The sequence below is a fragment of the Chenopodium quinoa genome, unplaced genomic scaffold (assembly GCF_001683475.1).
Source record: "Chenopodium quinoa cultivar QQ74 unplaced genomic scaffold, ASM168347v1, whole genome shotgun sequence".
Lineage (NCBI taxonomy): Eukaryota > Viridiplantae > Streptophyta > Magnoliopsida > Caryophyllales > Amaranthaceae > Chenopodium > Chenopodium quinoa.
Window position 1 is genome coordinate 2875710 of NW_018743697.1, and position 15134 is coordinate 2890843.

The 15134-nt window shown below is 35.6% G+C and overlaps 2 protein-coding genes across 2 annotated transcripts; one reads left to right on the forward strand and one right to left on the reverse strand.

Moving 5' to 3' along the window:
• Nucleotides 1-933: 933 nt before the first annotated feature.
• On the forward strand, nucleotides 934-9110 carry LOC110684238 (protein transport protein Sec24A-like). Its single transcript, XM_021860655.1, has 14 exons — nucleotides 934-1442; nucleotides 2490-2555; nucleotides 3260-3313; nucleotides 3388-3560; nucleotides 3687-3873; nucleotides 3996-4141; nucleotides 4217-4371; nucleotides 4533-4614; nucleotides 4733-4848; nucleotides 5310-5408; nucleotides 6782-6905; nucleotides 6995-7275; nucleotides 8195-8409; nucleotides 8494-9110. Exons 1-14 carry the CDS (start codon nucleotides 1115-1117, stop codon nucleotides 8703-8705), a joined length of 2238 nt encoding a protein of 745 aa, XP_021716347.1. The 5' UTR covers nucleotides 934-1114; the 3' UTR covers nucleotides 8706-9110.
• Nucleotides 9111-11456: 2346 nt separating this feature from the next.
• LOC110684239 (DNA polymerase epsilon subunit 3-like) lies at nucleotides 11457-13911 on the reverse strand. The gene is made up of 3 exons (XM_021860656.1): nucleotides 13602-13911; nucleotides 12898-13016; nucleotides 11457-12006 (listed from the first exon to the last, which is right to left on the reverse strand). Exons 1-3 carry the CDS (start codon nucleotides 13808-13810, stop codon nucleotides 11738-11740), a joined length of 597 nt encoding a protein of 198 aa, XP_021716348.1. The 5' UTR covers nucleotides 13811-13911; the 3' UTR covers nucleotides 11457-11737.
• Nucleotides 13912-15134: the final 1223 nt, after the last annotated feature.

The window sequence follows — 15134 nt, forward strand, 5'->3', positions numbered from 1 at the left end:
TGAACACATTTTAAGTCTTATTTCCTAAATAAATATGATATGTATCATCATGATCCACATGAAAAGCATATAAAATGATTTTGTAGGTAGTTTTAGACAAAAAATCCTAATATGATAGTGGGGTTAAAAGGTAGATAGAGAAATACGGAGTATACGTTAAGCAAAATATAGTCATGTAGGATGTTGTTGGATTTGTCTCATAAAATAATTTCACAATATCAACTTTTTATAATTTTTACTCTTACACAATTATAGATATTTAGCATATAAAATGTGATCGTCTCCTGTTGTGATTGTTAGAAGTTAGATCATAGGTTTTAATCCTCTCACCTCCATTTGTAATTTTGATTGCCTTTAGGGCCCATTTGTACAAAAAAAAAAAAATCCTCACTTTTTTTTTTTTTAATCACAACATCATTTGAATTTTGCACTATTGTTGTGATAATGTCATCATTGAATGGTTTGTTGGTAAAAAATTTAAAATTTTAATGTTTAAATAAGCTTATGAGATCAAATCTTGTTCAAGTATCACGAGAGTTTGACGAAGGAAGTTTTAATAACTTCATAAAAAGTTGTAAGAAGATATGAAGTAGTGAAGTATATAATATCCATTTCGTCTCGTGAACAAAAATATATCAAATTCGTAATATATAAAATTTTCCAAAAAATAGACCTTTACAAATAAATTTGGTTAATTATTGTAATTGATCAATGTTTTCCTAATAACTTAATTAGCAATATGCATGTTTTTTTGCTTAGCTTATATTAGTGGTCATACTTAGGGCTTGTTCTCTACAGCTTAATTTCAGTTTAGTTCCTAGTTAGCTCAGTTCAGTTCAATTCAATAAATCAAAACAGATCCTTATTATAGTGTGTGAGACAAAAATTATTGCCACGTCATCACCAAGTGGCAAACCGTAATTGGTTCATCCGACGTGGACCTCTTTTAGACAATTCAACTCTAAAAAATAAAAAGTGCTAACCTACGCTAACATGCACCTCTTTTACCTCTAATCCTACACCCCAACCATCATCAACCTTCAAACACTCTCCCACACTTTCATCACATCAAATCAAATCTCTGCAACCCGAGTTTTCTCTCTCCTACCAAACAATGGCGGTTCGGGCCTCGATGACCCGGTTTCCAATGGACCCGGATGAGCAGGAGTCGTCGGGTCTACCATGGGGTGTTACAGTTTCGCCGTTTTCCGGCAGAGATGAGAACGGAATTTCACCGTCGATGGGATCCGACGGGGAGAACTTGCCGAGGTGTGAGAATTGTTGGGCTTACTTCAATTCTTATTGCGAGCTTGATCAATGGGCTTGGACTTGCTCTCTTTGTGGTACTCTTAATGGGCTTTCGGCCCACTCCATTGCCAAGTACTCTCATCCTCAATCTTGCCCTGAGATGTCTTCGTCTTTCATTGATCTTGAATTACCCTGTAAGTTGCACTTTTGTAACTGATCAATTAATTTGTTGGTATTTGTATTTGATTGTTAAATTAAAGGGGTTATTGAGTATTAATTAATTAGGTTGGAAAAATTGGAGTAATGTTGAATTTATAATTCCATAGTGCATGGTTTTTGTATGATTAGTGAGAAATAAAGCATTAAAATTACAACATTTGATGTCGGATGGCTTTTTATTAGTGAATTTTGGTAATTGAACATAATTTACAGACATTATTAATCATTTAGGTGAAATTGGAGTGAAATTAAATAAATTTGTATTTTTTTTTTTTGATTAGTGAGAAATGCAGCATTAAGGTTACAACATTTGATGTTGCATGACTTGTTGTTAGTGAAAGGGACTTCAATTTGATTGTTTTGGAAGTTATAAATATTTCGATTGATGTAAATTATGCCATTGAAGAAAAAATGATGAGATAGAGGTGTACTTGCGGAATTGTGGTTGCCAACTAGCTTAGTTGTTCAAACTCGTGGAAGGTGGTATCCAAAATCAAATCTTGTCTATGTCAGTACACTTTTAAGCTCTTTATACACTTAATATGTACTGCTATTGTTGAAATATCAGATTCCCTGTACCTTCAATATAGCTTAACTTTAGAAAATCTGAGTAAAATGACTCCTCCCACCAGTATTTTACTATGTTTTAAGTGTTCAAGCTTGTGAAGTATTTGCTCTAAACCGAGAATTCACAAGTTTAATATGATGCTTGCAGTAGTGTCTGATTTTGATGTTTGAGGTGGTCAAAATGGTTTGTGAATTTTAGCATATCACAGTGTAGTATTCTAATTTGTTTCTGAGAATGGTATGAAGGGTTTGATTAGGCAGTTGATTCTTCTGTTTGGGTTTGCAATTTTGCATGTTTTGATGGTATTGCTATTAATTTTGAGCTTATAAGGAACTTTTAATTGTTAGGTTTGGTGAAAGAAACTTGAATTCCGAATGTATTGTTTGAATAATTTGAATTCAGCTCCAGAAGTTTGATTTCTGATGTATTGAGGTCGTTGCATTTATGATTTCAGCGGAAGGATATGAAGATGAATCAATGCAAGCTCGCCCAGTTTATGTGGCAGCAGTTGACCTGTCTTGTAAGTACCCCTCGGCTTGCCTCCTTTTTAAAATTATTTTCGAAATGTATGCCATTTCAATGAAGAGCCATGGGTAAACTAGAGGAGCTTTGCTTGATATAGGCACTTTAGTTTATCTTCTTTTATTACAAAGTAGTTGAATGTGTTAGAATGTTATTTTTCTCTCTTCTTAGCACAGGCTATCTATTAGATTATCTTATGAAGTGTAACTTGTAAGAGCTGTGATAGAAATGGATTCTTATAGATATAGGGGAATTTGCGAACCATTAGTGATACGTATGATACTCTTAGAATTTTTTTTTTCTAACAATGGCCATTGATATTTACGGTAGTGATTAAAACAAGGTGATTAAAAAGTTGTAATATTGTAACTAGTTTATAACAGATGTATTTGGATTTTATTTTTGATATCGTTGGCGTTCTAATCAAAGTTGATAAAGTCTCAAGCAATAAGTTAAATGGCGCTTATCAACAAATTTGGAGTCAGGTAGTTGATTGTGTTCATATACTGAAATATGAACCTGTTTAGATACTTTGTATGAGAGACTACCTTGTGTGTGTGTGCATGCGCTGTTTAGCATACATACTGCTGTTTTACAATTATAGTTGAAAATTTTAAAGCTGGTAGATACTTGGATGTATTTATCTTCTTCTCTTCTCCATGAAAGTTGGCAAAGTTAGCTGACTTCTCCTTCCTTTCGCAGCTTCCGAAGAGTTTCTGGACCTTATCAAGAGTGCATTACTGGCTGCTTTGGAAGGTTAGATTGCAGTAACTACAGTGTGCTTCTTTACTTCTGCTGATCTATGATTAGTATATCAAAATTCTGTACAGCACTTCCTGCTGGAGCACTCTTTGGGCTTGCTGTGTTCAGCCTCAAATTAGGGTTGTATGATGTGCAAGGCCCTGTTCCACTTGTGAAGAATGTTTTCATCCCACCTGATGCTGATGGCACAATACAAATAGGGCTGGAAGATGTCATGCCCTTGTTTTCATTCTTAGCCCCAGTATGTCCTCAAGTAGTTATTGCTGAATTATTTTGTTTAGTGGAAAGTAACCACTTTTGTCTTCTAACCTTGAAAATTCTATATGATTGTGTACCCTAAGTCTTGGACCCTCCTATCATTACCTAGGTGGAGACTTGTAAAGAGCGGATTGCATCTGCCATTGAAACTCTTAAACCAATGTCATCATGGGAACAATCAGCAGCAGCTAGTCAAGCTCTTGATGGTGTACTACTAGGTGGCCGAGGTTTTGGAGCTGCAATGGAGGCCCTTTTTAATTACCTTGGATCAGAATATGGAACCACATTTGCATTAGGTATTCCTGCTTCAAGTTGTAGGGTGGTTTTATGAGCCCTGGTTTTACAGTTGTTTGTGCAGTCTTCTCTCTATGATTGAAAAATTACTGAAGTCTTTTTATCTTATCTAACAATGTCACAGCAAGGGTTTTTGCTTTCCTGTCTGGTGTTCCTGATTTTGGAGCTGGGCAACTAGATACAAGACGGTATGGCGAGCAATATGCTAGTAAACGAGAGGATGCTGACCGTGCTTTACTTCCTGAGCAGACCTCATTTTACAAGGAACTGGTAAGTCATATTTAATTTTAATTATTTCATAGTTATCTATGACTAGTTTTGTAAGCGTTGTCATATATTTCACAGGCTGCTGTCGCTGTTCAAGCAGGTGTTTGTGTAGACTTATTTGCTGTTACAAATGAGTATACAGATTTGGCATCCCTGAAGTTCCTAAGCATTGAAAGTGGTGGGTCCCTGTTTCTGTATCCAAATACTGAAGATACTACGCTTCCTCAGGACATGTGAGTAACCAAATATTCTCAAAAGCACATTATAGTTTTTTACTCGGTTAATGGACCTCACTAATTTACTAAACTGTGCCATATTATAAGTACTATATATTTTTATTCTTATGTTAATAAAATTCCTTCAAGTCTGATTGGTTTCTTTGATGACCTTTCAGGTATCGGATGTTAAATCGTCCATATGCTTTCAATTGTGTACTACGTTTGAGAACATCTTCTGAATTCAAAGTTGGCCACTCTGTGAGTTGGTGCTACCTGTATTATCTAGTCATTTGATATTCAGTTTTTGTTTCTGAGTTGTTAATTTTGTGACCACAAGTTTTTTTTATAATTAATTTTATATATTTTGTTTATGCAGTATGGCCACTTTTTCCCTGATCCAGAATATGAAAATGTTCAGCATATAATTTGTTGTGATTCTTATGCAACCTATGCATATGACTTTGAATTTTCTAAAGTTGAAGGCTTTTCAAGGTACTTTTCAGTTTGCGGCCAACTGTATTTGGTTCATAAAATTAAAGTCTTCAACTAATTCAAAATCAATGTCTCTGTAAACTTTCTTAGCCAATATATCATGGAGAGAATTTTGATTGGTGTATCCAATACAAAAAATAAGTTGTAACATGTCTGCAATTCTGTTCAAAATAATGAAGTCATACCTGCAAATCTTGGTTACAGGATGAGCTTCTAAGTAAAGATAGAGGCTTCTTTGTCAATTGTTGTCTAATTTGCTGCTAGTTCTGTGGGTGCATTTTACATTGTTGTTTCTTACTCTATATTTGATGACAGAATTGACTTTTCTGTCTGCTTAATGTCATTGTTTCAAGTTAAATCATTGTTAACAAATCTTTCTTCATGAGTCAGCTTATTGCTCTGCAGTCCGCACTTCTATGATTTCATTTTGAAATTAAGCTCTCTTCTGTGTTCTTTGACAGACATGCCTCAGAACCTCCTATGCTACAAATTGCTTTCCAGTACTCTGTGGTTGTACCTCCTGAGGAGCTTTTAGGTTCAGGATTGAGTTCTGCAAGTAGGTACGGTTGAGACAACTGTACTTCAGAATGATTTTCTTGCTTTTCATTTTACTCTTTAATTGCATCTTGTCACTGGGTTTGAGGTGTCATAATTACTTGAACTGCAAGTGTTGTTAAGTCTCTTCCCCTCTCCCTCCGGGTTGCGAAATGGAACTTCTTGAAAGCTTGGCTCCCATAAGTGGTGGATCTTGAAAGTTTTTCTTTCGGGGGCCAATAATTTCTAACATAATTTTACGTTTAAAACAACAATATAATAAAATAAGCATACGAAAGTTATTCACAAATTTAATAATACATCCATAGTTATTCATTAATTTAATACTCCGTAATACAGAATAAATCATTAATGTTTGTTTTTAGCCTTTTAATTGTGCTCCCTTAGGAAAAGTGCATATACTTTAGTTCATTAAATTGGTGGTTTGATGGCAGAGTGGAATAGTGGATTGCAAGAGAGAGAGGTCGGGCTTCGTGGGTGGTGGGGTTGTCACTTGTCAGTGTTTTGTTGGGAATTGGGGTAGTACTCCTATCTATTTGAGTTGCTTTCTTAGATAATAGAGTGTATTTTATGGGCCTTTAAGCCTTTTCATATTCAATTTTTTTTCCTAAACCCATCAGGGGCCAAGCCCCATTAAGCCTCTTCAATGATCCGCCCCTGCTCCCATTCATCTAACGCAAGCGCCCAACTCAATTTTATTTTTTATTTTTTTTAATTTTTTTTTTTACAGATGAGAACCTAGAAATTTGAGTCAGATACTTGAACCCCAAATGAAAATCTGGTTTGTTAAATGCCTTATGCCCGTACATTGGCCATGCTTGTCTATGTAATTGGTCTCTTTGAAGCAATGAATACCAGACTTGAATTTCTGATATTACATCTCTTTTAATTGATCATTTGCCTAAATCATCCTAAGTGCAAGTCTGCTGAAGACACCCTCTCCAGTGCAGCATTTCTAAGAAAACTCTTTGTAGCTCTGCCTCTATTTCCATCATAATGGTCTTGGGCTACTCCCATCCACTTCAGTTTCCATTAATACTTGATGTCATATTGTTTTGCTTCATTTATTTCTAATTACAAAGTATGAATTAGTATAATCCCCTATATCCTCACCCATCAGTAGCCTTTCACCCCCTGCCACTTTCCTCTCTGATGACACCACTGATCAGAGTACTCTAAGTGGGCTTTGTTGGGCTGTCAGCAACTGTAGTTTTCATTTTCCTCCTTTGTTCATGAGGGTTAAGTTACATTAGGAGGAGAATCTTCTGTGAAAGATGTCTGTTATGTAATTATGTTTGTATTATGGTCATGCCTTTGCTAAGTTTGCTTAGTTGTCTAAGCATTTCCCTCTTTCTCACCATGTGAATATCATCTGCAGGCCCAAATTTTCAATCAAACGGCGGATAAGAATTAGAACTTTACAGTATGGAACTGCTCGTAACATTAATGAGCTTTATGACAGTGTTGATTCTGAGGTGGTTCTTTCAATTCTGGTTCACAAGGTATCTCTTTCCTTCTCTTCTCGTCATCTATATGTACATTTTTATTCCAAACGTAATTCCAGTAATTCTTAGAACCTTATATAATGTAGGTCATTCAAGCTTCTCTGGAACAAGGTGTTCGAGAGGGTAGAATGCTGCTTCATGATTGGCTAGTAATTCTTACAGCGCAATACAATGATGCCCTTAAACTCGTCCAGTATGGGACAGGAACTTCTAATGCTGTTCAACAAATTGATGTTGCATTTGCACAATGCCCTCAGTTGCAGCCTATGCCTCGCTTGATCTTTGCTTTGCTTAGAAGTCCTCTGCTTCGTCTGCATGAGGAGGGGGTTCATCCTGATTACCGGATATTCTTGCAATGTCTCTTCAGGTATTTGGTGCACTAATGATTTGACTATGAATGATTAATTTTCTGCCACTAAAATATAGAGTTATGTATCAGTTTTGGAAGTTGGAACTTTTGGACCCTGGCATAGTTTCATGATTATACATAATCTGTAGTCTCTTCCATTACCAATCCTTCTGAGTAGGGCTCATTTGTGCACAAACTTACCAATGTGATAATTATATTATAAATCCTCTTTTTGACCCTTGATCTGAACACTCAAGGACTCTCAACCTAAATACTTGGTTCAGTTTAGCAATTTAAATATTTGTGCAGTAGTTCACAACCAACTAAATAATCCATTTTACTGTCTGGTAGGTTACTTGAAAGACTGAAATAATCCATTTTACTGTCTGGTACTCCGTAGTATTTTATTTAATATAATTGCGTATATCAAGCACAAGAGAAACAATTGCAATTGGCCAGCCCCCCCCCCCCCCCCCCCCCCAACTTTTTTTTTTTTTTTTTGGGGGGGGGGGGTACTATTGCTAATTGCTATGACAGCATTAGTAAGTTGGGACTTCGGGAGAGCTAGTTACAATTGAGGGAGGGAAGAAAATCAGAAAGAAGTCTGCATATAGAGGAGGTTATTGAGAAGGAAGATAATGACAAATTCGTAGACCACTTTACTTTTATTTGCCTGGAGTTGCAATTGCCCTGCCTCTCAAAGGATGTGGATTGCAAACCCCAGTTGATGATTCAAATACATCATATTCATTTATTCATATTATTATCAACTATGGTCTTTCCTCCAATTCTCCATCTCCCCCACACCCTCATTTCTATATTTCTAATTTTCTTTTTTAATCACCCAAAGATGTGTTCTTTTTGGCAGCTGTCCCAATCCCCTTTATATTTGGCAGTTCAACTGAGAACTTAACGTTTTATTTGTCTACTAATGCAGTGCCTTGGACCCAAGTTCTCTTCATTGTGCTGTATATCCTGTGTTGACCTCGTATACAACTCCAGATACACAAGCATATCCACGCCATTCCCTGAGCCGTGCTGCGTTAATAACCAGTGGTAGTCCAATATTTCTCCTGGATGCATTTACGACGCTGATTGTGTTTTATTCATCTACTGCCGATCCTGGATTGCCTTTCCCACCACCTCATGACTGTAAGCATTGTTCTGAAGATATATGCTTTTTTCATACTTCTGCAAATGCTATGAGTTCTTATAGTTATTTCATTGTTCTCTCAGGCTTACTAAGGACAACTATAAACAAATTGAAACAAGAGAGAAGTATTACACCAAAACTCTTATTTATCCGGGGAGGGCAGGATGATGCCACAGCTTTTGAGAACTATCTAATTGAAGAACAAGATGTTGAGGGGTCTGGCTTCACTAGTGTCATGGGATTTGTTTCCTTTTTGGAGGATATAAACCGTAGTGTGTTGGAGTATATGAAGTAGATGAGATATAAGGATAGGTGTGCCACACTATTTATACTTTGCAGAGAAAAGCAGATTTCAATTGTGAAGTCTATGGAAATAAAGGCTCTGAAGAGGGAAAAGACTGATATGATCAAGGTCAGCCAAGCTGGTAATTTAAGAACTTGGTCCCTAGTTGAAAGTTCGTTTTAGTGATATCAATTTGCTAGGGCACCACTACTAGATAAGATCAAACGACGACAATTTTTATACATGAAGAGGTTTGAAGCATGAAAAAGTGTATTTGAATGTGGAAAAGCAGGTTTAGACAGATTAAACTTTTTTGTTCGCGGCAATCTTCCTTATTTAAATTTGTGAGCTTGACTCATTATGTAGAACACAATAATATTTTTTTTCCTGGATAAATGTACATTGTTATTAGCATTTGTTCTTGGCCTTGAATGCATACTACGCTTCTGCGTTTCTTAAAATTAGTCATTTTGTCATCGTCAAGAACAACACCTCCCTCTTGCAGTGTATCTACATATGAAAACCCAAACTACCCGTTTTGCTCTTGACGAACTTTGAACTCTGAGACCTCAATTCAGCCTTAAGTTGGCGAGTGGAATCTCTAACCAGTAACCACCCCATCTTTTACAGAAAAATAAATACCTTTACATCATTTTTTGAAAGTTTTCTGAGATGCTAAGTTAGTTAAAGATATAACTATGTAATCACGTGATTTGGCTAAATTCTTTTTATACTAATTTTGTAAAATGAGAAAGGAACCCAAACTTAACTTTCAACAACATAAAATACAAATTTATATACTTAAGTGGTTTTATTGCAGAATATCCAAATCAATTCTATCTGATTGATTAAAGAAAACGAATTAGATTGGTGCACCTCTTAGCATAAACCAACAGAAATATTGATAAAAGTAGTTTGTTTTGTTAGAAGATGCCAAACGTTGAAGATTGAGGAAGAAAGTGTTATTGGATTTTGACAAGCTAAGAGTATTTGCCAAGAAAAAAAAGAATTTGATCCCATTTTATTTCTTTTGAAAAATTGCACCAAAGTTACAATTTTAGTGGCTTAGTTTGAAATGCTTACAACAATATTTCCTCTATTTTCCACACTTGATAGTTGGTTCCCACTCCAGGGATGAATTAGCATAAATTCCCCTTCAATCATTAACCTCTTAAGTCTCGCTTTTCGATTAGTTTATCCCTAAAATCAACCTATAATAACAGCCTTGCATAAGTAATACCTTGAAGCAAGCAATACTACCTGTGTTATTATCAATAGACACTTGAGTTAGTCGCGTCATTAAACACTTGTGTTAGTCAATTTCATGGATAAGAATGGTTTTGAGTCTGAACAACAGCAGAGTTGCTGTGAAAAGCTCTTCATTGCTATTCGAAAACCTTCTCCTTTCATCCGACCCACTCGTTTTATCTCCCCTGTCACTCTGAGGGATCGTTGTGTTCGAGTCCCTAGAGTTGATAATGTCACCACTGAAACCCCTCCAAATGTTATTATGACAACCACAAATCTTAATGATCGTTGTCCTAGAATCTCCAAGCAAACTGTGACACCACCAGCAGCTGATAGCAGGAAACAAGCAGCAAATAAGGTTGCAGTTATTCAAGATCATAAAAGAAACCATCCACGTGTTTCCTCGCCAATCAACAATCTACCCAGGCCACCAAAGACAACTATGGTTCCAATAGACGGCTGTGAAGATACAATTCCAGTTATTCCTCATGCAAATGGGGCAAAGTCTTATATAGCAGAGAGTATTAATGGTATGTCCTCTGAATATATTGATCGTGTTGGGAAAAAGATTAGAAGCCCTACAAATGTGGGTGCACGGGATAGTTTTAATGATCGAGTTAATGACTATATAAATCGCACTAAGAACAAGTTCCATACCTCACCTTCCTTCAACGAGGGATCTGAAGGTAAACAGAAGCGACTCAAGTAGCTTTTGGTAGTTTTATCAGGGGGGCTGACAGGTACTGAAATACTATTGCATTTTGTATTCTGTGTTGCGCATTTGTGTGGTTTATGCTGTGGTTCAAGCTGGGAATGATTTATATCAAGAAGTCGAAGCTATTTAGGGATACGTTTTAGAGATTATATAGAAGAATTGGGCATGAGTAACTACGCTTGACATGATCTTCACATAGGTGCTGTCAGATGATCAGATGGAGAGGATTTACGTTGAGAAGATATCAAATCATAAAGTAATTATAAATTTTCTATAGTTTCTACTGAGTTATTTTATATGAATGTAAAATTCCAAGTAAATAACATCTAACTATATATCCAGTTGAATTATTATCCAGTTTCTTGAAAAAAATGTCAGCTGTGTTTATAAATATGTGCTCTTTCTCGTTATTACATAGATTGCAGTATATCATGTATGCTAAATGCTAACTAGGATAGGATGCCTCTAAGGATGATGGAAACCTCACTTAATATCTTCGACGTAAGAAATATTTGTAGACCTGGTGAATTGAGGAGCATCAGAGTCAAGATGAAAAACCAGCTGATAGATACATCTGCCACTGCTCTGCTCACCCTGTTATAGCGTTATATAAGCAAACATCAGAGCTAGAAGGCCTAAAAAAAACATGCAATAGATCATATCTACACTTTATTCTTGAAACCATCCTTGCCTAATGTCATCACAAGTTTGCTCCTTACATCCCCATTGTTTCCTATAATTATTTTTATATATTCTAACATCTGAATGAACATAAACACACAGGTGCCTGTAGACATCAATTAACAGCAAACAAAAATTGATTACTGAGGCAATGACAGGTTACAATTTCTATGAAATCTGAATTTCAGTAATAATTCACCCCTAAACAGAGGATACACATTATAAGCTCCCATCAGACTAGTGCCCTTAGTTATACAGGAAAAGTAACATCGAGCACACTAATGTAACATTTCATTCATGCTAGTCAGCTCTGTCTGTAATTCTACCCTAATTATGTCACACCATGTGTTAGCTGGAAGGTCAGCCAGACATGACGTGCTATGGATTACAGAAATTATACTCAACTATCATAAGAATCATCCTTGTTTTCACTAGCTTCCTCCTCGTCTTCGTCTTCATCTTCATTGTCTTCATCTTTTCCGTTTTCCACAACCGCCTCTTCATCTTCGCCATTTTCCACAGCTGTCTCTTCATCATCACCATTTTCCACAACTGTCTCTCCAGCTTTGCCATTTTCCGTAGCTGTCTCTTCATCTGCTTTCCTCTTCTTGTTTTCTTCTTTTGCCTTTGCTGACCCTGCTCTCTTTACAGCAGTTTTTTTCCTAAATTCTGAAATTAAGCTGGTCAGGATCCCCAAAATCTTGTACCCGTAATACATTTTTAAATGCTAAAAGATTGTTCTACATCCTTAATCCACTTCAATATTAGCAGTAGAACTGCAAATGAACATGCAACTTCACAACAAATAGGGCATAGAGCAACAATCTGTAGCTTGGGACTAGAGGGGCTAGTGTTACCCTCTCACAGTAAGCAATTTGATCTAGGATACATTCAGACCTGAGCCGTTACAGAATTCCATTCATATTGTTCAATGTACTTTTTGGGGGTCTGATGGTTGGGTCCTGGGAGGGAAAAGAATTTTGACTCCGAATTGAATTAGTTGAGGCACAAAAAAATACAAAAACTTTTGTTGTATACTATAATCATGCAAATCAATAGCAACCTAAGATGAACAGTCAAGGAACCAGCAAAAAAAGGGCTTATGAATAGAAAAAGAAGCAGGACTTAAGCTTGTCCGATTTCCAGACATATCCAAGCCATATGGCAGTGATAAGGAATACGCACGTAAAAACCCTAAAGTAACACTATAGAGCTTATCATAAAGTTGTCTACTTATCAGTCTTAATTATAATTTCTTTTGTCCACCTGCAGAATAATGAAGCATTAGAATTAAAAAAAAAAAAAAAAAAAAAAAAAAGAAAAAAAAAAGCATTAGAATTAATTCTCATACTTCAGGTTATCTGCTACGTTACTATCTAATACATGGATAAACATCTATTTCTCCAATCTGCATCAAATTTTTAGAGATTCCTTGAAAAGCCATATTGAAGTGTAAAGCCAATATGGTGATTCTTAATACAAACTAAATAGCAGATCAATCATGAGAAATTCTCAGTTGAGACGAGCAAAACAGCATCTGAAAGCAGAAATGCCACTAACCATTAAGGGAGGCCCTCAGTGGTTCAATAAACTCAGAAAACTCAACTTCCTCGAGAGCATTCAACACATCATCAGCATTAATAATCTGCCTGTTTGAATCACTGCATATGTCGTGTGCCCTACACATATTCATATCAAACTATCCATCAGCAAAGCAATCAAATCCCAAGTTCGAGAAACAATACCTGGAATAATTTCAACAAGACATACTTTCCACTTCCCACTCTAGACAGATTTACAAAGACCTCTTCCCAAATTTCTGAAAGTGACTCTTTGGATAACAATTCTCAATAGGATCAGCCAACTTACACTTATGAACAACCAAAGAAACCACATACGATTCGAAAACCGATAACAAACACCTCCAGAAAGATAACCAACATGACTACTAACTGCAAATAAAACTAGGTCAAGCTACCCTCTAATAAAACTAGGTCAAATTACCTATATTTTAAACCATATTTTGCATAAATAATCATAAATCTGCAATCTTTATATCATACAATTACATGATTGACAATCAATTAACCAATTCATCTCCCAGAAAGCAATCAATTTCGACATTTTCAATTTTTTCAAAAACCCTAACAAAACCAACATCAGTAACAAGTAAATAAGCAATCAAAACCATCGAATCGAAAGAAATCCATCAACTAGAGAGAGAAAAAAGAAGGAAGAAAGAGTGAAAGAGAGAGAAAGAGTACGTGGCGGATAGATAGTGGATGAAGATGCGAGCACTTTCGGAGAAGGCAATGAGAGCTTCCTTGTGAAGAGTAACATCGCCGCCGTCAGTGGAAATCTCAGAGAGCTTCTCTTTCACGACTCGCCGTACGATCGTTTTCGGCAACTCCTCTGCCTCCGGCGCCGCCGCCTCCACCACCGCCGTTGCCGCCGGCGCTTTCTCTTTTGACATTTTGATTTTCCTTTTTAGTGTTTTGCTCAGTTGATTTACTTGCTCGATTGTTCGGTTAATGAAGTATTGTCAATTCCCGCCATTTTTAGTAGGCTTTTTAAGTTGGGCCAAGTTAGGTTGGTTGAGAACAACAACAAAAAAAAAAAGTTAGGTTGGTTGAGTTGATAGTGGGTTACTGGGTTGTATACAGTTGGGCAAGGGTCGAGCTGACACAAAAGCCGATCAAGCATGACACATAATTAACTTGACTCATTGTGTGTTATGAGTTAAGTTACTAAGGTTTAACCGTCTAAGAAATTAGCTGACATGACACGAGTCGGCAGTTGATAATGACATGATACAACAAATGGTTTAGTAAGTTTATAAACTCCTTTTTTTTTTTTTATTATTATTATTATTATTGGTTTAATGAATGACACTAGTTAGACACAACACGACATGACTTTTTCTTGACTTGTTCTAGGTACGATCCACTTAAGCACAAGACTTGATATCATAACATCTAGGCCTACAATCTACATGACCTAAGTTATGCCCATTTTTAGGGTTTTCCATTGGATGTATTGACCATTAATTTATTTTATGTCTATTTGTGGATCCCATGTCAATTCTCTACACCATAGGATATAAGAAAATATCAACAACAACATACACAATGACATAGATAATGATTGAGGCCTAATATCAAGCTTTTTACTCACAATATCAAATTATTATATTAAATCTATATTTAAATTATAAATTCCAGTTAATTCTTTTCACAAATTATATAATTACTAGATGAAGTCCGTGCAATGCACGGTTTATTTGATTTTTTTTTTTGGTATTTATGAGCTAAAATTTGTTATATATTTAGATAAAATTCCTAATATTAAAAGATATTATTTAATATTTAATTAATTTAAACTTAAAAATCTCATTCGCCAATTTTGCTTACGTGGCATTTGAATTATTTAATTCTAAAAGAAGTTAATAATCTCTTATTTAATTGGATACTACTAAGATTTATAATCCTACATGGTGCGCCGAGAAAATAAAATCCTACGTGGCTCTCTAAAAACTCGGGAAAAAACTCCCCTTTATATATATATATATATATATATATATATTAGATTGTATTAAATCATAACACATAATGTAAATATTCTTAAATTATGTACGAAGCCTAATTTTTAAGTGTTATAATTTGATATTAAAAATAAAAAGTACTAACAAGTGCTCACAAAAAAAGGAGTATAAAGATTACAACCAATGAAATATTTTTAATAATTGGGAAGTCACTAGGAAACGAGTTTCTTCTAATAACATCCATAATTCTTAATGA

Bases quoted from the DNA above. Each gene is read 5' to 3' on its own strand.
- LOC110684238 (XM_021860655.1), top strand. From the start codon at position 1,115: ATGGCGGTTCGGGCCTCGATGACCCGGTTTCCAATGGACCCGGATGAG. The intron at 4,142-4,216 runs GTAAGTCATATT...TATATTTCACAG, and splicing joins CCTCATTTTACAAGGAACTG to GCTGCTGTCGCTGTTCAAGC. The intron at 8,410-8,493 runs GTAAGCATTGTT...TTGTTCTCTCAG, and splicing joins TTTCCCACCACCTCATGACT to GCTTACTAAGGACAACTATA.
- LOC110684239 (XM_021860656.1), bottom strand. From the start codon at position 13,810: ATGTCAAAAGAGAAAGCGCCGGCGGCAACGGCGGTGGTGGAGGCGGCG. The intron at 13,017-13,601 runs GTACTCTTTCTC...GAATATGTGTAG, and splicing joins ATCCACTATCTATCCGCCAC to GGCACACGACATATGCAGTG. The intron at 12,007-12,897 runs GTTAGTGGCATT...GCTTAATTTCAG, and splicing joins ACTGAGGGCCTCCCTTAATG to AATTTAGGAAAAAAACTGCT.